The 23,609-nt window shown below is 39.1% G+C and overlaps 1 protein-coding gene across 10 annotated transcripts in view; it reads right to left on the minus strand.

Moving 5' to 3' along the window:
- The window catches only part of tns1b (tensin 1b), a 184,041-nt gene extending 170,594 nt beyond the window's left edge, over positions 1-13,447 (minus strand). For 2 of the 10 annotated variants that reach the window (XM_038300271.1, XM_038300267.1), the window contains exon 1: positions 2,814-3,139. In XM_038300271.1, coding sequence (XP_038156199.1) covers positions 2,814-2,894 — 81 coding nt within the window. In that variant the 5' untranslated portion in view covers positions 2,895-3,139. Of the gene's footprint in view, positions 1-2,813; positions 3,150-13,332 lie in introns of those variants that run through there. The other 8 variants (XM_038300269.1, XM_038300268.1, XM_038300265.1 and 5 more) reach the window with 8 other exon arrangements.
- Positions 13,448-23,609: the final 10,162 nt, after the last annotated feature.

Below are 23,609 nucleotides of genomic sequence, written 5' to 3' on the forward strand. Positions count from 1 at the left end.
AGGACTACTTATTTTTGATGATCCACCCAGAAAAAGAACATCCTCCACTATACCTTTAAATGTTTAGGAGTTTTTTTTTTTTCTTTTTTGCTGGTATTTAGTTTGTTATTGTCATTTTTAATCATGTAAAAGGAGGGGAAAAAAAGAAAAATTGGCCCAGAAAAAATACGAAAGCACTGATGGACTGATCTGCCGTATCAGAATCAGCCTGAAAAAAACTCCATTGGTCACTTTTTCTCTCAAGGAGCCATCATGTGCACCAGGTTCTCACGCCGATTCAGATTCACTGAGGAGACAGAGAAGGCTTGTTTGTCCACTTTAAGTGTTTAATTGTCCGAGTTTTGGGAGGTCTTTTGGAAGTGCAAGCTAAATGTAATTTAATATAATGTCCATAGTGTCAATAAGGATTCAAAACTATGATTTAACCTTGATTTAAAGCAATTTACAAAATGTTGCAGTTAAAATAAACCCAAATATGAGTTGATGTCCTTTAACTGTTTGGAGAAAATTATAACGCAAAACCTTAACCTCCTAACCAGAAGCGTGTATCGGGTCAGTATGGATATGCATTCAGAGCTCTGATGTTGTTTCATGCCAAGGTACAGCTTTAAGAGAGATGTATAACTACACAGATCATCACCTCTAAACTGACTAACAAACCTGCTCTCCATCTCCATTCATACCTGGGACCCTAACAGACATGAATCTGAGGCGATTAAATAGCTATTTGGGCAAAATGTATAAGATATAAAAATTATCCCATAGTTACAGAAAAGTGTCATTTAAAATGTTGAGGTGTCTCAAGGCTGTTGTAAAAGCACTTAGTTTGCTCTGTTCTTTTTATCTAAACCCTAAAGAGGAGGAAGGAAAGAAGGACGGAAGGTGTCTCCAAATTAAAGAGATTTTAGCACCAAACAAAGATCTGGCCATTAACACGCAGGCTCAGATTGAACCTCGCCCCTTTAAGTGAGCCCGCTTTGTCACACAGCGCTCTGATCCAGTCAATCAGTGACCCACGGCTTAGCCGGGGGGCTTTGAGCTTCTTTTACGACTGAACCCCCTCCTTCACCTCGCCTACCATTCCTCAAAAGGAAGAATGGTAATTAACTGATGAAGAGCTCAGTAAGATTATCCAGTCTCCACGCCGAGCGCCTGTGGTGCGTAGTCGTGTCCCGGAGGAGCGCAGCCCAATGAGGAAGAATGGATCTGAATGGTCCTTTCAGATCCTTCCTCTTTCATTTTCTGTTCAGCTCTGAAAGTGGGGATTAGCATGCAACACGTATGTGGCTTCATATCAGCACAAACTTAATGTTTATGGACAGAATAATAGGACCCAGTCCAAACATGGTAACACAGATCATCACAGAGCGGATCAGAGCTCCCAGGACACAAGGGCATACACAAACCGCCCCCGACCATGAGCAGGAACCAAGGGCAGATTAAATTATGCAGCAGGAAGCAAAAATAGTCTGGAGTTCCAACCAAGAGCCGAGTGGCTGGGGACGTATGAAGGGTGTAGGGTAAGGAGCCAAGTTGGGACCATGAAGTTTGTTCCAAAACTAAAAAATATAAATTGAAACAGCATAAAAAGATCTGAAACTCAAAATATATATTTTTTTAAACAAGTTTTCAGTGTGACATTTCTTTTCCCAGTTATATTCCTTTTGTTATAAACTATTACCCTCTCCTCTGGCCTGTGGGTGGGGCTTAGAAGACAGGATTTGGAAAGATGACTGACAGCTTAGGTCCCTCAACCAAATGTTCCAAACTGCTGCATTCAGGAATACTGGGAATTACAAATGTCTGTAAAGGATCAGCCCCCCCTAAGATAAGCACCACTGAGATGTTTTTTTAAGGGTGTCCCGATCCAACATTAAAATCAGATATCTGTCCGATGTTAGCCAAAAAACTAATATCGGATTATATCAGTATCTAAAATCTCAAAAAAACAAAATGAAATGGTGATACAGAAACTCTGCATCAGTTCAAAGTTTCTGTCACTTGATCAAGCATTTTCTAAGATAATACATACTAAATAAGTAATAAAAGCTGTGTTAATATTGATCGGGTTAGGTTCTCAAAGCTGCGATATCTGTATCGTATCGGGAATCAAAAATGGGCATCAAGACATCCCTCATTTACTGTATGCGGTTGGTTTCAAAAAGTAATTTACAAGCTTCAGCAAATCTAAACATTTCACAGTTTCATATATTTTTCTCGCTTTTGTCATTTTTTTAACCAGGTTCCAAATAATTATTCAGCGTTAAATACGCTCAACAATTTCTTTAAAAGTTTGAAATACTTTTCTTACATTGTCAAGAGGGATTTTAAAGAGTTTCCAGGCAGATACACAAAGTAAAAATGATGACATCATGTTCTCTTGATTTCCAAGATAAAGTCATAAACATCAAACCACATATACACATGGTCAGTGATGTTTATTTGGAAATGCGTTCAACCCAAAAGCTTTCATGTCCTGTTCTTTTTTTTACAAACTTTCTACCCATTACATGAAGGTTGGATCTTCTGGAACTTCCAGCAGCTTATTTAAATGTGTCACTATGCCAAGGCCCCCCACAGCTCAGGGTCCTAACCCTCCACCCAACCCCCGACAACACAGACCACCCATTGCATTTCCTGACCTCCTCCATTTGATCAGGCTTTCCCAAACGACCAGTGGAAAACTGTCAGCCAGCACACATCCCTGCATACTTCTCATTCCACCGTATCAGACAAACTTAGCAGAGACGCTCAGGTCAGACAGAAAGTGCTGCTCTCGCATGCATATCGATTTTAAAGTTTTCAGGTCTCACCCAGAACATGCAGGACAGACAGACCCAGGTCCGAGCCGGTCCTGCCAGAGCCGTCGGCAGGCTGAGGGATACGGACGGCATGGTGACGGACCGGAGTGATGCTGCGGCTGCTAAAGCTTCCTCAGGACTAATCCGAGCAGGAGAAAAGCTGCCAAACACGGGAATGACATGACCCTTCAGGACGCAAACAGTCCTCCACGCTTCGCTTTGGTCTGTTCAGTCAGAGTTCCTCCAAATTATATCCTGACTGCCTCTCCTCTGAGCCTCTCCTTCCCTCTGTCGGGGGAAAGTTTCACAAAGCTTTTTCTATTCTATCTGGGGGGTTCAGGCTGCCCCTACCTCTCCACGGGAGCAGGGGGGAGGGGGTAGTCCACTTATTATCCATTTCTCTTGCACCTCCTCTCTTTCTCCGATCCTGTGTCTCCCTCCCTCTTTACCCCTCCAAGTCTCACCACTTTTAATTTCATTCATTGCCAGATCCCACCTCCTCTCTGTTCATCCCCTGCAGCATCCAGGACCCCCATCCACCTCCCCTCTGAGACCATTTGAATATTTCATAAACTCAACCTCAGTTTACCCCCAAGATTAATATGCACACATTTCCCCCAGACAACAGGAAATGCAACAACAATCAATCCGTCCAATATTCTGCGTAGTTTTTAGTTGTTCAAAGTGGAAATCATCATCATCATAATGTGTTCCAGAGAGGATTCATTTTTATTATTGAAATATATTTAAGTCAGAAATCATTGTGATGTGTTTCAGCTTTAGGGTCACAGTTTCAAAATATTTTTGAAAGGGAAACTTATCAGAAACATGCATTTATCTCAGTACATTTAAATTGCACCAAATTAAATTTGAATGAATCTTAAGCAGCACTATAAGTGCAATAACTTGTGCAATATCTAATGTGCAATTAGTAGTTAATACCCTGTGCAATTACCTATTTATATTTAACACCCTGTGCAATAACTACATATAATTACCTATTTATATAGCTATTTAATACCCTGTGTAATAACTACATATAAATACCTATTTATATAAATAGCTATTTGATACCCTGTGCAATAACCTATTTATATCTAATACCCTGTGCAATAACCTATTTATGTTTAATACCCTGTGCAATAACCTATTTATGTTTAATACCCTGTGCAATAACTACATTTAAATACCTATTTATATAAATAGCTATTTAATACCCTGTGCAATAAACTTCCAGTTAAATAAGAGACTTCAGCTGTTTTATATATATATATATATATATATATATATATATATATATATATATATATATATATATATATATATATATATACCCATGTGGATGCACAGTATATACTGTATATACCCCATGCACCTTTTCCTCCTTTCGGCACAATGTTTTGACTTTTGAGCCGATGTGACAAGTTAATTACTCCACTGTACTCCTTCTTTCTCCATGAACCCCACTCGGCCTCAGCAGATGGCTGCTCTCACTGAGCCTGGTTCTGCTGAAGATTTTTTCCTGTTAAAAGGGAGTTTTCCTCCCCTATGTCGCTACAAGCATGCTTGGTGTGAGGGATTGCCTTCGAGTCAATGAGTGGATGCAATCAACTGGTTTTCCTTAGATAGAAAAGTTTAAATCAATTTGACTCGGGCGGAATTGCCTCTGTAAGGTGCCTTGAGGTGACGTGTTGTAAATTGGTATATATTGAATTGAGTAGTAGGATGAGGCCAAATATCTGTGGCTGCAGCAAAAGAAGCTGCTTCATGCCACCAATCCATAGGGAGGGTTGGTCAAGTAAATGAAACTAGCTGAGATTTTGTAGATGGACACCCACTGTGGTGCGGTAGCTGCCATTAAGCCACTTTTAAGGCTGCATCCCAATACTTGATTTTTCACAGAATCGTTTGCCTTTATTAATGAGTTCAAGTGCACCCGCCTCCTTTTTACCCTTGATTCACACTTTGGCTTAGTGTGCATCTAAGCAGACCTCAATAGTGCCCTTTTTGCAGAGAAAGAACATCATGGTGGATCCTAAAAATATGCAATATAAAGTTGAATCAAATCAAATGTATAGCTGCATGTACAGTATGATATAGAAAAGATGATTATAGAGTGAAGCCTTCGGCTCCAGGATTTCATCTGTAGTGAGCTACAAAACAGGCAAACAGCATGACAATGGGAAGTATTACTGCATAAAGATGTGTTGGAACAGAATCAGTACAAATGGCCCAAATCTATGTTAGATTATGGCTTTTAGGGCTAAAAAACAAAAGGGGGTTAACTAAGTTTGCAACAGAATAACCCTTAACTGGACGATCTAAACTGACGCGAGCCATTTCCCAAAAGAACAATTCACTCAGAACAGCAAATAAGCCAAAAAAAAGGTGCACAAGCAGCTGGGATAGCTAAAGCCTTGAAAGGATTGTGAAGAAAGACGTCGAGCAGGAAGTTTAAAGGACTTCACGTTTTATCTGCTGAGAAGATTTATGTAGAGGCTCTCACAAACAACCTGTGAGACTGTTTACAATCCAAGCTGCAGTCTACAGTCCAGTCTCTGCCGAGATGAACGACAGTCAGTCTGGAAACAGTGAGGTTATGATCTACTAAAGGAAGAGAGGGCGTATTCCCAAGGCTACACAAATCCCTCAGAGCATTGCGTCTCTAGGTCTTTAACCTTGACCATCTCTGTCTACCTCAAAAAGACTTCAGCAATTAGACCGCTGAACAAGAGCCAGAACAGAGTCCTTGAAGCAAGTTACTATAAGCAAACAGACGGAAGGCATCAAAGAGAGCAATGTTAACACAGATAAGAGGTTTATCACACTTAGGAGCAAAAACAGGAGAGAAAATGAATAAAATGACACAGGTCAGTGTTTAAGGAAAAAGTTCAGATATATAGGTAGTAGATAAGCAGACAGAAAGGGAGAGAGTGTGAGAACAGAAGAGGGGTGTGTCCCACATGTTGGCTGACGTCCTGAAGAACTGCTTGGGGTTTGTTGACACAAAAAAGAAGAACAAACGTGAGCCGTCAGCTCCCCGCTCCAAAGCACACACCCTTTCCCAGCTCAGTGACTCCCATCTGTTGAAAACAATGCAGACCCCGCGCCCTCCATGCACAATGCTCACATGTGCATGCACACTTTTCCTCTTTTCTTCAGCTCAGAGGGACCATGATCAGCCGCCTACCAGCAGAACACAACGCTGCCTCCTACAGCTGCACTGCTGGACTGCATCAAGGGAAGAGTTTCACACCAGTCAGGTTTATTCTTCTTCTGTACACTGAGGTTTTTGGTTTATTTTGCAATATTAGATTTTCCTTATGGTATACCTCAAAAATCTAATTAAATGAAATGGTCCACTATTTTTGTCACAAATTTCAGAAAGTGAAGCTCTTCATATATTCATTACACAGAGTGAAGTCTTTATTACTTACATTTTTTATCATTTTTGTTCCCAGATAATGAAAGAAAAATTTATTTGAAAAGAATATAAAAAGAAAGGGGGAAAAAAAACAACAGATATTTTAACCTGAAATGTCAGGCTTCTAAGGGCAGCTCAGTGAGGCAGTGGGTAGCACTGTTGCCTTGCAGCAAGAAGGTTCCGGGTTCAATTGCCAGCCTTGGGACTTTATGAATGGAGTTTGCATTTTCTCCCTTAGCATGCGTAGGTTCTCTCTGGGTACTCCGGCAGTCATGTACAAAAACATAACTGCTATGTTAACTGGCTTCTCTAAATTCTCCTTAGGTGTTAGTGTGAATGGTTGTTTGCCCTGTTTGTCTCTGTGTTGCCCTGCTATACACTGGCGACCTGTCCAGGATGAACCCCGCCTCTTGCCCATAGACAGCTGGAGATAGGCACCATCACCCATCAGGACCCCAGCAGGGATGAATGAATGTCAGGCTTCTAAAAAACTGTTCATTTTCATACAAAGCATGCTTGGTTGGAAGTACTGTTGGAGATTCTGCTTAGATATATTCTACTGAACGTTGGTCTTCAAGACCCACCATCTTTCAAGTTTTGGAAGCATCTCCACCAACACACCTGGATCTACTGATTACCTCCAAAAACTTTCCTGGTAGAAGCCTGCGTTAACTGTGGACCTAGCAGATCTACAGCAGCAGATGGTGTGGCATCATCACTAACTGGGAATTCAAACTGGACGTCATTGCTTATAAGATTTGTATTAATGTAGCAAGAAATGCTGCTGTTCTCTTTAAACAAAATAAGCCCTGAAGCTCACATTAAGCTTAAAAAAGAGCATGCATATTTTTGCAAAGGACCAATGAAACTGAAGAATAGTGTCCCTACCAAAGTTGAAATCAAACCTACGCCCTTCCCTAAACACTTAATAGATTTTTGTTGATAATTCTCATAAGGCTGTGCTTCTCACTGGTGCTGGTGACTCGTGTTTTCTAACACATTTGATTTTCTTAAATTTAACCTCCTAGCTGTTTAGGCTGTAACACCAAGAGTTCCTAACATTTATCTTTTTCACAGTTTAGTACTTTTCTAAAGCACAATTTAAAATAATTCAAAGCTTGAATCGTTGCACTCCATTTAATAAATCTATGTATTATTCTTCAATGTATAATTTTTTTCTGATTTAAGTATAGATACGTTTAGGTAAGTCTGATTCCATCACGTAGAAATTACAACATGGCATCACCTGGACCTGGAACAAAGACCAGCGTCTTAGTGGAGTTCATATTCAGAATAAGCACAGGTGAAAAATGACTTCCCATGTTTCAGGTCAATCTCAGCTCTATGATGGTTTGTATTTCAGAAGCAGCATAGAACAAGAGGAAAAATTGATGGGTCCTATATGTTGGGATAGGAATGTTAACATTAACTCTAGAAATCACAGAGAAGTAGTTATCTGTATAATTTTATAGCATTGATATAACGGGTGCCATGTATACTAATTCGGCCCTTGATAAAAAAACAAAAAAAAAAACACTGATTTATATCCTAGGCGGTTTATATCCTAAAGCTCAAAATGTGTGATGGAAAACTGTGGATAAGGAAATGAAAGAAAGCTGCAAAGGGCATTGGAACCTTATAATTAATACCATCACAATATACAGCCCAGCTGTCGCAGAGACACATTGTCCTAATATCCTGATAACAAAGCATAAACACTCCACCCAACACAAAGGAAGCAACTTCTCCTCAAATCAGAAAATGAGGCATCTTTTAAAAATTTAAGATAAAAAAAAATTATCAGAGGCCAGTTCTCCTTAATCTCCATCCAGAGTTATGGAAGCGTAACCCTTAGATCCAAAAAGAAAAGATTGAGAAAAGATGTCAATATTCTCTGATCCTCCCAGTAAATCTATGTTGTGTCTGTTTACTGGTGTGTTTTAACACAATGCTTTGGTGGGAAGACATCAACAATGACCTAATAACCACCCGGTGCTTTATATTAATCTGGGAGGTCATAAAGTTATCTCCAAACCATTGGAAGTCCATCAGTTGAAAGACTGGAAAACATCTGAGAAAGCTGCCAATCTTCCCAGGAGCTGGCGTCTCAGCAGGTCCAATCCAAGGTCAGAGCATTAAGCTCAGAAAAGGCTAAAACCACCATAGATTCTACAGGTGTCAGGTTAAAAGCTAAATAAAAATTTAAAAAAGCTGGACCTGCAGGTGGCGCAGTGGTTAGAGCGTACGACCCATGTACAGAGGCCTAAATCCCCGATGCAGGCGACCCGGGTCCGAATTTGACATGTGGTCCTTTGCCGCATGTCTTTCACCCTCTCTCATAACCCTTTCCGGTCAGCCTACTGTCGAAGAAACGCGGCACTAGAAAGAAAAAATTCTCTGGACAGATTATCAAAACAAAGAAGTGACCATTAAGGACAGAACCATGTTTGGTGGAAAATAACCTAAAGCTAAAACCTCATATACACCAAGCATAGTGCTGGGAGGGAGGTTAACCCACAGGACCTGGACGGTTTGCAGGGACGGAATGGACTGTGATGTCCTCTGTGAACAAAAATACCCTAGAATCAGATGTGGGTCCAATAACTGAAGCTCAATCCAAACTGGGTCATCAAAAGAAGAAAAACCCAGAACAACAAAATAGCAAAAAAAGAAAAAAAAACTATATGTTCTTCAATGGTCTAGTCAAAGTCCAAACCCCAACCAGGTAAAATGCTTTGGCTGGAGCTCCAGGAAAGGAAGGGATAGCAGTTCCAAAAATCCTCCTCAACAATGTGAGACTGAAAGTCAAACAGATTCGTCTGCAGCTGAAGGACGTTCTACAGAAGGTTGAATTGTCTGGTTTAAGTCTGAATGTTAAAGACCTTGAAAAGAAAAGCTCAAATAAAGACAATAATATTTTATTGGAAGGACTACTGACTGCTTTACTGCAAGTTTTTCTTTTTTTTGTTGCACCTAGTGGTCAATTTTATATCTAATAAAACATTTTTGTACATCTAAACCAACAGACATATAGATATCTTAAAATATAGAGATGACAATAAAAGTTTATTTATATAGCACAATGATCTAAATACGATCCAAAAAATGAATTAAACAAGAAAATAGAAGTTAAATAAAGAGAAGTAAACTGAAAGCAGAATAAAAGCAGATAAAAATAAAAACACAAGAGAACCGAACACACACCAAAAGCTGAAAGGTAAAGCTATAACTCAGAAAGCATTACACAGCGGTCCTTCGAGCCTTCAAAATTATCTCTATTTTAATAAAACTGTATTGTTTTGTGATGCATCCAAGCCAAGAACTGTACCTTATTCCTGTTTCTCCTTAGTTTCCAAAATGGAAAGATGCAGAAGAAGAAAAATTTAGCCCAAGTGAAGATTGTGTCGAGGCACCAGTGAAGTCCCCCCCATCCTCTCCTAAAAATCCCCTTGACGTCTGTGACTGTATCTCCCTCTCATACCCCCCCACCCTCGTGCCCCTTCCTCCAACACCCGTCTCCAGACCTACAGATGCTCCAGCAGTCTTACAGAATAAAACCATGAAGACTCTCCATCCGTTTCCAGTAAAAGCACATTTTCCCAACGTCACTCTGTTCAGTCCAGCATTTTCAATCCAGCGACAACCTGTAACTCTGTCTTCATCTCTTCATGCAGCTGGATCTTCCATTGAAAGGATGAAGAGGAACAAGATTAGGAGAGGGGAAGGACAGAAGTGGGCGGGGAGGGTTGGGTCGGGCAGAGCCGTCTCATATAAAACGAGGCACTTAAAGTGATGGGAAAAGGCTGGTTCTGCATTTTAATGTAGAAAAGAGGGCAGAGAAATATAAAGGGATGCTGAGGAGCTTTTCTAGGATAGAGTATTATATAGAAATGAATAAATATGAAGTTCTGAACCATCTGATGAACAGAGAACTTCTCTACTCTTTAGGCTTCAGGTTCTCTTGGACAGCTCTGTTAAACATAAAAGGGTTAGAAAGCTTCCAAATAATTAAAAACTCCTCATGGTTTCCTTTCATTCTCTAAACATATTTGTCAAAAACATCTGAAAATGTGTTCCTCTATACTCCACCCAGCTGAGCGGGTGCAGAACCACCTCTGGTACAGGGGTCCGAATGCAGACCTTAAGGGTTCGTCTCTACCAGCTTTAAATGTCTAAAGACCAAATTTCTTTCTCCATTCTTCAAAAACATCTGAAGTACAAATAGGAATGAAATAATTTGAAGATCAAGCTTTAAATCTTGCCATGATTTTGATTCATGTATGGACTTTGATTCTGTTTTGATGCAAACCGCTCTCTGTATCTCTGTGTTTAGGATGGTTGACCTGCTGGAAGGTGAACCTCCACTCTGTTCTTTTCTTGATTTTGTCCCGGATTTGTCCTTAACCATGGACATAGCTCCTGTTGCTGTTATTCTTTTCATGTTGTGGCTCCTTAATAATAAAGGTCAGATCTGTGAATTACAGGACTAATAGTTGTCCTGTGGACAGATTGTCCCACCTGAGCTGTGAATCTCTGCAGCACCTCCTAAGTTACCATGAACTTGATGGTGCTTCTCTGATTAATGCCCTGTCCTTTCAGGTGGACAAAATTTCAAATTTTATTTGTAATTTTCTCTTATTTATTATTTTCTATTCAAGCTAAAAATTCACATTACTATTTCAAAGTGATTACATTTTCAATACTTATTTTTCAGTTTAATTTTTGAGTGTTAAAAAAATCTGCATATAAAAAAATTCAACCTTTTAAAATTCAAACTCAATATTTTCAGCCTCCTGAGATTCAACTGGCTCTATTTCACTGTCTTAAATTTGGCGTCTAAATCCAGTGTAAAAAGGGAAGGGTTACTTCAGGTCACAGACATTAGCAATGGATTGTGGCGTCAAACACCCAGCCAATCCTGTTACCTTTTCTTAGTCACGTGACGTGACGCTGTGGCGTTCATATGGAAGGAAAACCAGCATGACGGAGCCGGTCATGCAAGCTAATGCTAACTCAACTACAGAAAAATGAGAGTAATAAACACTGTTGATGAAATTTCAAATGTGTAGAAATAATGACAATTAACTTCTTTTTAGGTCTAAAATGTGTTCTGAATATATTTTAACACTGAAACAGTAAGTACAAACATACAACATTTAAATTTCAGTGCCATTTTTATTTCAAATCCCAGCGACACAGATTTACTTCCATAGACGTCCATGTTTGGCAGGTCTACAGTTGGTCGATATTTTCTACATGTTGAGATGTTTGAGTGAACAGAACTCAGAGATACTTTAAGCTTTTGACGTTATTTTAGGACCTATATCTGCTTTAAACTTCTCCACATCTTTGTCCCTTAAGTTTGGTCTTCATGATGCCATTTGTTTTCAAATTTCTAAAGCACCTCTCATGGTTTAAACAGAACAGATAAAGTCTGATGAAATCACACAAAGGTGCACTAGATTATATTTGAGGGAATCTGATTTAAGAGGCCTGCGACACACTTTTTTTGGTTTCAGTTTCTAAGAAATGTTATCATATTCATTGACTTCCCTCCACTTAAATTACACAGTCCTTGTTGGCGCTGTTCAAATAAAATCCATCCATTATCTGACACGCTTGTCCCAATTGGGGTTGGGAGGGGTGCTGGTCTCCATCTCCAGCAGTCAATGGGCGAGAGGCGGGTTCCACCCTGAACAGGTCGCCAGTCCATCGCAGGGCAACACAGAGACACACAGGACAAACAACCATTCACACACTCACACCTAAGGACAATTTAGAGAAACCAATTAACCTAACAGTCATGTTTTTGGACTGTGGGAGGAAGCCGGAGTACCCAGAGAGAACTTATGCATGCTCAGGGAGAACATGCAAACTCCATGCAGAAAGACCCCAGGCCAGGAATCAAACTCAGAACCTTCTTGCTGCAAGGCAGCAGTGCTACCCACCGTGCCACTGAGCAGCCAAACAAAATCCAAATAAAAAGAAAAATTTGTGGCTTAAAGACAAGATTGAGGAAAAGATCAGGGGATGTCAAAGCTTCTTTCATGGCAGAAGATCAGCAGTAATAAATGGCAGAGAACCAAACAGGACTCTCTGACAAACAATGGGTCAGCTGCAGTCGGGTCACATCAGGTTTTGTTTTGTGTATTTAAAGAAATTCGACGAGAGGTCAAAGAGTTATGGGTCATTGTTCCCTGAGAGCAGGAGGGGAAGCGGCCAGTCATGGTTTCAGTAGCAGGTCTGACAGGAACAATTGTCTGCAGGTGGTTTTCTATTGCTTCTGATAACTCCTCGCTGTGGACCATTAGGATAGCTGCTCCATTTCAAAAATACAGACCATATTAGGCAAAACTGATCCCAGGACAAAATAGAAATGGATAAAGAAGGAAAAAAATCGACATAAGCTATAGAAATCACAATCAGTCCCTCTCCTCTGAGAAAGAAACTAAAGTAGGCTAGTGGCAGAAATCCACAGTCAGCCAGAGAAAAGCTCATTTTATTTCCTTTCAATAAAGACAAAGGCCAGCAGCTCTATCTACAGACAGCAGATGGAAACATTTCCACAGTTGTTGCATTCATGCCAAATTACATTGTCTTCTGTGATCCAATGGAGATCCCAGTGAGATGTTTATAATTGAAAAGAAAGACATGAAGTAGCAATCGGTTCTCAATATTCACGGTTCTGTGTGATACTCTGAACCTTAAACTTTATGACAACTGTTTTTTTTTTCCCCAGTCTGCTTCCACTGCTTTTTACCGGCAAGACAGATAAATCTCACTGCAGTGGAGTAAAAATGAAATTTTTTGTAACCCAAACCCTCACATTGTCAGACAATCTGACACAGGAAGTCGTTTTTAAATACATAAACATCCATCCAGGGTATGAAATCTTAAGGCTCAGACCTCATAGGAAGTCTGAGAGCTTCTTCCCACTTTTAAACTGGTTTGAAGGTGAGGAAAATTGGTGAAAATATTACAGATCTGCTGCAGGTTAATGGTTCAAAATAGGCAAAAGCATCCTTTGATATTGTTTTGTTGGTTTTAACCAACCGGGGAGGGTCTGATCACCCACAGCATCAGAGTAAGAGGTTGACACAGACTTACCAGCCAGAGGGACATCGCTGAGTTTTCTTTGAAGACACCTGGAGCAGTTCTTCCACTTTCACAGACCCACAGCTACAAAAGAAGCAGATCTCTTCTAGGATTAACAGACCCTGGAAGCATTGGGACGTTCTGACCAGAGAGAGCCCAACAGTCTGGCTCTTATCCTGACAAACTTCCTGAGCTGCATTGTTAGTGAGCAGAGAAGGAAGCACGTGAACGCCGTGGAAAGCTGGTGTCAAAAGATCACAACATGGAAACTTCTCAACATTTCTGGGTCATTTTCCACTTACTGCTGCTTTCATTCAATCAAGTTCTAGCTTTGTTAGATGGAAATATAGAGATTTTATCAGGTTGTTTTAGCTTAAATCAATGTTTTAACAAAGTGCATCATCAAACCTGGGAAAGGGAGAAGAGAAAATCCTTAAAGAACTCAAATCATAGAAAACTTTTTTTCCCAAAGACGATGGCAGAATTTTTTATATTGGATGAAAAAAAGAAAAACTTTTGTGTTTATTGTTGGTATTTTTGCATAACAGCTTTGAACCAGAGGACTGCCAGTCAATGTGTCTGACTTCTTCAATGGTCATGTTCTGGCTAACTAGTGCACAGGGTTCACATCCCGGACCAGTTCTTAGGAGAAGCTTGAGCTGAGGCTGACATGCAAAAAAAAAAAAAAAACTCAGCAAATAGATTAAATGTGGTTAGTGCTACCTTACTGCATGTTTGCAGACTTCAAAATTATCATTTGTAAAAATGAAAATAAATTAACTTGAGAAAATAAAGTGTGATACTTTTATTGCAGAGATATTAATGTTTTTTTTAGGTCACCCAGAGGTCAACTATCACTCATTAAGCTACATTTTTGTGCTAATTGATTTGTTCAGGTAAAACTGATTTAGTTTTTAAGATGGAATAGTTTTTTAATTTTGGCCGATGACATCACCATCCCAGCAGACGTTAGTGCTGTGCTTGTTTCCTGATATAAAGTAAATGCATCAAATAATAAGTCATTCCTGTGTTGGCATGAATATAACAGTGGGCATGTTTACCTTACATTTACTGGGTGGAATGATTGTTTCACAATATTAGTCGCCATCAACCTCTGTGCCGTTACCCCTAGCAACCCCATAGCATAACCTGTCAAGGTCTCACTGTCACCACTTCACAATTATTGCATAGATGAAACGTAACACTACAAACTGCTGCAAAATGGTTTCCTATGCACAACTTTCAAATTGGCTTTGGGAGTCCATACATTTTTGGAAAAGCCCCAAAGTGCTGAAAAAGTAGATCACTTTGGTTCATCCAAAGCTGCATCTGGATGGCAGTCGGATTTATTAGTACTACCTTGTGGTTCAAGCCGTGCAGAGGCAGCTCTGGAGTTAAGAAAGCACTACGAACAATCCTTCTAGTGCTAAATTAAAACGCCTTTTTTTTTTTAAATGACCTTAAAACCTCTCCAGGGCATTCATTATTTCATTCTTTGTTAACATTCTTTCCTCTGTATTCCATTTTAACTGAAAAAAGCTCCGCCTCAGCTGCCCTTTTTTAACGAACGTCATGACTACAACATTTCTTGATTGGTTGCTGCAATGCGATTTCACATAAAAACTTCAACATTTTCAACTTCAGCAATCACCGCCCGACTCTCTCCATGCAATGTTGCAGGTTGACAACAACTCAGTTCTACTGAGTAGCATAAGCTGAAAGCAGAGCGGGGACAGCTCTCAATGCTTGAAATTCACCGCTGGCCACTTATCTGAACCTGTCGTCTGCACAGGGATACTATATAAATCCACCTCGCTCGCAGGGGACACCACGTTTGGTCTGAATATACCTTAACATCTTTAATGCAAACAGTAATCATTAGCAACAAATTTCGAATAAAGTTCATATTCAAGAAAAGACAAAGAAAAACCTGTAAACCATCTTCAAAAACAGTCAAACATGTCAGAAAAATAGGCTTAGAAGTAAATTGTAAAGATGTCACAGAAGGATAAAGCAAAGTGCTTCATCAGGAGGTCAAACACTTCTCTAGAACCCTTTGGGTGTTGGATAGAGTGCTAATGGAAGCCAGGTCAGACCTCACCGATTCACTGCTACTTGTCCATGAAATCTGGGGGGGTGGCAGACAGATGTAAAACTGCAAAAACTGCACGGGACATTAACATCCAACGGTTTGCTTTTCAACTCGACATGGTTTTTAGAACATGTTAAACACAAAGGAGGTGTTTTCTTTGCTGGAAGAGAAAAAATAATAATGGTGGAAGGGTTTTTCCGCCCCTTTGGGAAATTAGGTATTACGACACACCAATATAACCCAGTGTGACATTTTAATTATCTAAACATTAAAATAAATAGGTAAATCAGGAAGGAGATTGATATGAAATTGTTATTGCAACTTATCAGGACTTTAAAAGCGAAAAAAAGCATCTAAGAACATAGGCTATAGTGGGGTTTCTGCCCATGCATGTAAAACGGATCCTGGCTGTCTGTATTGTAAACAAGCAGAACTCCTGAAGTGAAACCATATAGGATAAATTCCTCAGAAAGCCTCCATAAAGCCTCTCTGACAGATCAAAGTCAGCAGTGTATGCACAGGCTTTAACATGGTGGTGGTAGGGGGGGCTTTGGGTGCTCCTCGCTCTAATGTGTGTCGCAGAGAAAGCAGAGGATGGAGCTGGAGTCGCCTCCATTCTCCATCTAAAACACCTGAACAAAGAAACAAAGTTCAACAATAACTTTAATCTCTCATATCACAGAACCAGCAAATCTAGAGCCGTTACTGCCCCCTGCTGGCCATTTCACCAGAATCATGGTTGAAGCTGTTGAAGCAGCCAATCACTTGGAGGTGAAAATGCAACTTCACTGTTTTCATATAAATGTTGAAAATTATGTGGTTTAGGCTTTTAAACATCTGTTCAAGCTGTGACCACATATGTCATGTTACACAAACACCATTATGATAAAAAAAAAATGAATTAGTGATGTCTGAGAATCGCACACATTAAAAGATGCTGTTCTTGCTTCAGTTCCTACAGCATCAAATGATAAAATACAGACCAAACAGTCTAGGGAAAAAGCTGCAAATAACCTAACCTACTGGATTCAGTTACAGGTGTGAGCAGCTCTGTAAAAGCAGGAATTCTGACAGAGAGCTCAGGAAGATCCAGATAAAAAAGGTTTGAGACTGGTTCCAATTCTCCATGAATTTCCCAGTAAAATAAACCAAAATCCATACACTTATTTAATTTAACACTTTATTTACCAGGAGAGATGGAAAATATCAGCAATGACCTCAGAGAAGCAACTTATGCTGCAAACTAATCTTGTTTGTTTAGTTTATTCATATCCAAGCTACATAAAATTTATTGTTTCACAGAACTAAAAAAGTTATTACCTAATGGAAAAATATCTCAGGTACCTGTCAATCTTCTCAGGAGTAGCCTTCTATGTAGATTAGTCCCATGGTCAGAGCATGATGCTGGGAGAAATGGCTAATAAACCTGTGAGCTTCCTCTATGACTCTACAAAACTTGGATCACAGGTGGCAGTTTGCGTGGATTAAAGGAGAACACCTGCTCTTCAAACTTTTTTACTAATCCATCTTCTGAACTTCTGAAACACATGATCCTCTTGACAAATAAGACTAAAGTAGAAATTTTGGTAATAATAAACAAAGCAATGCTTGGAGAAAATGAAAAAGGGCAGATCAGAAAAAAAAAAACTCTTTGCAGTAACTTTTCAGCACAGCAGTGGAGGAATGATTATATGGGCTTCTATATCTCAGCAAAATGATGTAGACACCTTTCACTCATTGAACCACGATATTCTCCTAAGCCGAATCTCAGTCCATCTGTCCATTAGCTGAGGCTTGGTTCAAACTGGACCACAAACCCCAAATAGATTAACAAATGTAGAACAGAATGGCTGAAAAGAAAACCAGCTGAAATGGCCTATTTAAAGTCTACATCATGGACTATTACTACATACTGGCAGTACACTGATCACAGCACCTTGATACAGTACATGAATTCCAAGAACATTCATTATTGTTTTTTCCTGTAATCTGGGTTTTCCCATCCTTACTATACCTGGAAACAACAAGCATATTGCACGCTTTTCCACGCCTGAGGACTGCACTGGAATCCAAAGAGGTAAACAGTACTTTCACTGCAATGACTTGTCTCAATCTTACTTTTACTCTCAGAGTTCCCATGTTGTTCTTATTGAAAACAAAGCTCAATATTATGGTTGTAAAGATCTTAGTATAGTTAACGGTTAATGATTGGTTTCTCTTGACAGTAGTAATGTATAAACATGTGCCTGTTGTCAGTCTGTGTGTGGCAGTGCTGAGGAAACCCGCCAGATAAACCCACAAAACAGAGCAGCATTTCTTCCCAGCAGCCACCGTAACCCATGGCGATGACGCTCGGCCCAGCAGCCAGGAGTTGTACGAATGTAAATCACGCTTGACTGACCGCAAGACTGTGTGTCTATTGCATGACATCACATTTCCTCCGGACGTCAAAGCTGCTGCTGGCCTTTTGTCTGATGTAATTGAATTACTTCATACTGAACCTGTTGGGGCAGGAGCTCCTAGATGTGTTTATATCGATGAATTGAAGGAAATATGTTATAGATGTTTATAAAGCCCTCAAAAAGGATTTTATCCCCAACTTAACAGGTCCTTACAGTTTGGTTTTTGTCCCACTTTAAAAAAGGAATATGAAGTCCAAACAAATCTCATCCTAAAAAAATAAATAAATAAACAAGACAGCCCTGAACCTAATCACTGGCATTATCACCCGTTGAAGCAGTCAACAAGTGTTTGCTTAAGGCTAGGCCACCGCATCCGGGTTTGAATTAAGTTCAGACTTTGACTAGGCCACACCAAACCTTCCCCTTTTTCTATTTCTAGGACATATTGCTTGAGAGAAGAATCAATGTTTCCATTAGCTACAAAAAGCTCAAATAGCCCAAGACCATTACCCAGACATGATTACAGTTTTACAGTGAGTTTTCAAATTCCTGTTATTTTTACACCTGAAGTAATATGACATTAACGCCTCTAAAAGGTCTGTCATCGGAATGCTTTCCAGACATCTTGGCATCATCAGTGTTTTTTGGTTAATGTGAGAGATGGACTCGTGTCATTAGCTACGTTGACATAGATACAAATAATTGGACTGAACATCTGATAAGATCAAAAACGTGTCATGTAAACATTTCAGATTGGTCTGTTTGGAAATGCATTTCATTCTGATTAAGAGTGGCCTTTTTTCCACAATAGCCATTCCGATTGGAGTCCATGTACAACCATTCGGATGTTTGGAGGAAAATCATCTCCTCTGCAAATGTGTGCAACATCAGCATGACGTTTTTCACTTTACTTTTCTTAGACCACTGATTCCTGGTCTCCTTTTGTTGGAGGAGGTGGCTCTAAATGTAATGTTCCAATAAACATGCCATCCTCCCATCTACCCCTGTAACAAAGAAGGGTGAGGCAAATATACCACTGACTGATCCCTTAACTGGTATGAGCACCAAAAACGAAAGGTCCATGAAGGGAAAAAAACGACACAGACAAGACTAAAGAACAGTAGAAAAAGAAATGGGACTAAAGAGTAGCTAAATTTAATGGACGAGCAGACAAGTACGAGTTTGTTTCCAAAACAGGCAGCTCATTCTTCTTCTACTACTACGGAAGACTGGACAGTTCTGCTCATATTTAAATGATTTAACTTAGTCAAATGTTTGCTGTACATGCATACACACGTTATGGTCGGATTATCTTATTCGGTGTCCTTGTAAACTGAGATTTTGAAATGACATCAACCAACATTTAGATGGAATCGGGTGAGTCGTTGATAAGTCCTTGGTGTAACCAGTAGGTCGACCACTTCTGGGACGGTTCTCTATCATTCCAGTTTCGGTATGGATTTTAATGTGGTTCTCTGGAGTCTCAAAGTCTTAAAACATGTTTTCCAACCCTTCCCAGACACAAAGATATCAGTTATGGATACAGGCTACCAATTAGCTTCATCAAAAGTTGACTGATCTTATTGATCGTCTAAGAAATAATTGGTAAGTTATTTTTTTCCAACAAACCTGAGTATTAAACGGCTTTTTCTATAACATGAAGGTAGAAATTTGTTACAATATGCTGACTTAAAAAAAGAGGCATATCAATATTAAACAATTTATGACTGAATAAACAAAGTCTTTAGGTTTCCTCACAAAATCATTAAACTTAGACACATTTATCAAACTTAACCATACAGGAACCTATTAGGTAATAAGACAAATATTATGTTAAAACATATGAACAGAGATGTAAACCTATAATTTGAAGCTGGTGTATGTCACTCTGACATACCGTCAGTCTACTTACTACTTCCTGTCAATGAGTTTGAAGGTAACTGATATAGTTTGCTGTTTTTAGGGCAAAGCAGAAATCATTGGTGGGAGCGACCCTTAGTGCTGTTAACTGTGATCCAATCAGGTGGTTCTGGTTGCTCTCAAAGGAATGTTAAAACTTGACTTCATGAAGTACATTCATTTATAAAAGCCCTCATTAATCACAGTCATCTGTATCATGTCTTTCTCAATCGTGTTTTGCTCAATGCTCTCCACTTTTCTGTCATCATCCTCGTGTTTTGACACAGTCGTAATTTTTGGTTGAGTTGTTGATGCTGCTTCGCCATGCAAAGAGTTGAATGGGTGCCATTTGTGCGATAACTTAAGAAGTTTTCAGAGTGTTTATATTTATCAACAGACCACATTAAGCACATACTGCACCTTCGTTGCCATTTAACAGCAAACATTAATCCCACATCAGACTCTTTTTGGATCATTTCAGTTTTCTGCCTCCTGCACAAGTATTTCTCTTTGTAAATATGATACTAAAAACATGTCATGTAAACATGTCAGAATATTTTCTGACCAGATTTGGCAGGACCAGAATGAAGCTGTAATCCAAATAAATGGGGGGGTTTAAGCTGCTTGACCCTCTGATCAGCATTCATGTAAACACTAGAAAGGATCAAGCAATTGTGAAAAAGGCAAGCTGACATGCATGTGCTCCGCACATCAACAGGGTGTATTTTACCTCGAGTTGCTAGTCGTTATCAGAATATTTCCATTTACATGTTTAAATGACACATTTATAGTGGGATCAGCTATTTTATTTTAGGTATGTATCTCGATATAAACAGTAAAATCAAATTAACTTTAAAAATGAATGAATTCCATTTGATCGTGAAATTTTGAGAATGCAAACATAACTAGTGTGGTGCAAAATAAGGATGAATAACAGCGCCCTCTCTTGGTTTGTAAACACACTACAACACTGAAGGCAGATCATCCGAGGCAAGGCATGGATAACTATAGTCCTTGAGGTTGGATGTCCTTAAACTTTAGGATGCATCCTCGGTAGGGCTGTAACAATACCAAGATTCAAGACTCAATATTAATACCCAAGAAAATTTATTTTATAATAAAAAGCATCTTTTAAACCATTTGGAGAGAAAATGCCATATAATTATAGGGATAAAAAAAAATGCATATTTATAAACATGAAAAACTCCCTTTTTTTAATCTCAATATGAAACATGATTTCTCAACAGAATCGCAGAATCTATTGTAGAATTTAAAATCCTCCTTCTCCAGTGTTGTATAAAGTACTGAAATCTCAGAGTCAAGTAAAAGTATCTCTCCAAAATATGACTTTGGTAAAAGTCCAAGTCACTGACTGAAATGTTACTTGAGTAAAAGTCTTAAAGTATCTAAAATGGCTTGTACGTAAGTATAAGAATTACTGTAAAAATAGATGTACTCAAGTTATGTAGTGAAAAGTATAAGTAAAAGGTAAGTGCAGTTTGAATGACATTTTTTTTACATTTTGGTAAACTTTGAAGGTTAAATTCACTTAAAATAATAGTAACTAAACCAAACATTGAAAACGTATCAGAGTAAAAGTATGCAATTAAGTTAGTAAATGTAGTGAAGTAAAAGTTCTCAAAAAAATGTATACTCTTGGAAAGTATAAAGTACTCCAAAATATACTTAAGTACAGTGGTGAAGTATTTTTACTTCTTTACTATACAACACTGTCCTTCTCACATGCAAAGCCTTAAACGGCCAAGCACCATCTTATATCAGAGATTTGATTATTCCTTATGTTCCTAACAGAGCACTTCGCTCTGAATCTGTAGGTTTACTAGTGGTTCCTAGAATTTTTAAAAGTAGAATAGGAGGCAGATCTTTTAGTTTTAAGGCTCCTATCCTGTTGAACCAACAACCAGTTTTAGTCCAAGAGGCAGACACTGTCTACTTTTAAGGGTAGGCTTAAAACTTTCCTTTTTGATAAAGCTTATAGTTAGAATGGCTCAGATTATACAATGATTAAGCTGCTATATGCTTAGACTGCAGGAGGACATAGGGACCCCTTTTCATCATTCTATCTCTCATCTACTATTCTGCAGCATTTGTTAGTTCAATCTCATTATTCAAAATTATTCTCTTTCTGCTTTTTCTCATAGTTTTTTACTCATCTGGTCGGTTCCTGTTTGGCTTTGAAAACATCTGGGACGGAAATATCGGCAGCGCTGCTGCTATCAACACCTTTGTTTATAGATCTCAGAGTTTGGTCTGTTTTTCAATATAGTCCTGTTTCTCTGACTGTGACTAACCGGATGTGCTCTCTTTCATCCTCTAACATGGGAGCTGGTCTGGCTGGCTGTGTTCCCTGGACAGGGCCGCCTGTGGAGCTGGTTGATAGTTACCTTTTGCATCTTTGCTTCTTTTTTTTAAAATACAGACATAATGTATTTATTTGAAAGATTTTAGCCTACTTCATGTTGTCAGACATGTTATTATTTCATTTCTAGAGGTTTGGCAATAATCAGGTTTGATCTGTGGTTTACAACTAGAAGTTTAACTTATTCACCTTTAGTTCACTATTTAACCTGATATACATGTCTTCCCATAATATATGAAGCATTTATGAACTCCTTTTTGCATCTTGTCATGTTCTCTTACTGATGAGAAACATTCAATTATGAGAGAAAAAAATAGAAAATAAAGTCTGCAAAAGCTGATAGAATACATAACTTTTTTCCTTGGCCATCCAAGTCTTATCTTTATATGGTTGTAACATGTGCTGCAATCTTTCAACATCAGTCAACATCTGGCATCATAAAAGCCATCAGTTCAACTAAAACTGTCTCTAAAGTTTCGTAATAACTATTCTTTTTTAACCAATAAATGACCATTCCTGTGCACCTATGTGATAAAGCAGATTAAAGAAGAGAAAAGCTAAACAGTAATGTCCCCATCTGCTGGTTAAAAGGTACAGAAACAATAAAATCCTCTTTGAAAAACTGATAAAACCGTCTGCAGTTGTTTTGGCTGTAGTCTGAAAGGAGGAATGTTTTTCGCCGGCTTTCAGTTTGACTGGGGACAGAGTTCCAGAGACCCACCCAGACACCAAACAAACAACCTCACATGGCTCCCCCCCCCTCCAGCAGATAAAAGGAACCGCTGGAGTTCAAACGTGGGGCCGCTTCTGACAGGAGGAGGCATAAAAAGGTGACATGTGGACTTCCAGACTTGACCGGACTTGTGTCAAAGCAAACGCTGCTGGAGAACAGAGCGTCTGTTGTTGGGAATTCATACAGAAATAAGGAAAATTGGTGTATGATGGATTAAAGACTAATAAAGCTCTATCAGTGATCTTCTCACTTCTCATGACCAGACCCACAGAAAAAGCCTAACTGAAGAAAATAGATCCTCAAATTGATGCTTTTTAACTGGATGAAGCCTTTTTTGTGACTCCGGAATCGAGATGTGGAACCCGAGTTTTATCTGGACTATTTTAGTCTTATTGTAGAAAATGTCTTGCATGCAGTAGCATTTTCCTTTCACCTCACCTGTTACCCAGAGCTCTGCACTTCACAGGATGCCAAGAATAAAAAACACATACCTCTCATAGGTAGCTTTTGCTTTAGAAGGTTAAAAAGAATGGGAATGATCTAGGTTGGCATGCCTCTCAACACAGTAATAAATAATTAAATGCAACTCTGGATGCAGCAGCTTTTTAACAAAACTTAGCAAATGCCAGAGGAACATTGGCCAAATCTTTTTTTGCTGCAACATTTGCAGACATATTTTCAATCAGGACCAGGCCTGGACTTAAATTAGTCCAGGGCATCACATTGATGCTTTTCCTTTTCAGCAGTTCAGTTAGACAATAGTATTTGGGATTATTGTCCTTT

The sequence above is a fragment of the Cyprinodon tularosa genome, unplaced genomic scaffold, assembly GCF_016077235.1.
Source record: "Cyprinodon tularosa strain WSP-4 unplaced genomic scaffold, ASM1607723v1 ctg444, whole genome shotgun sequence".
NCBI lineage: Eukaryota > Metazoa > Chordata > Actinopteri > Cyprinodontiformes > Cyprinodontidae > Cyprinodon > Cyprinodon tularosa.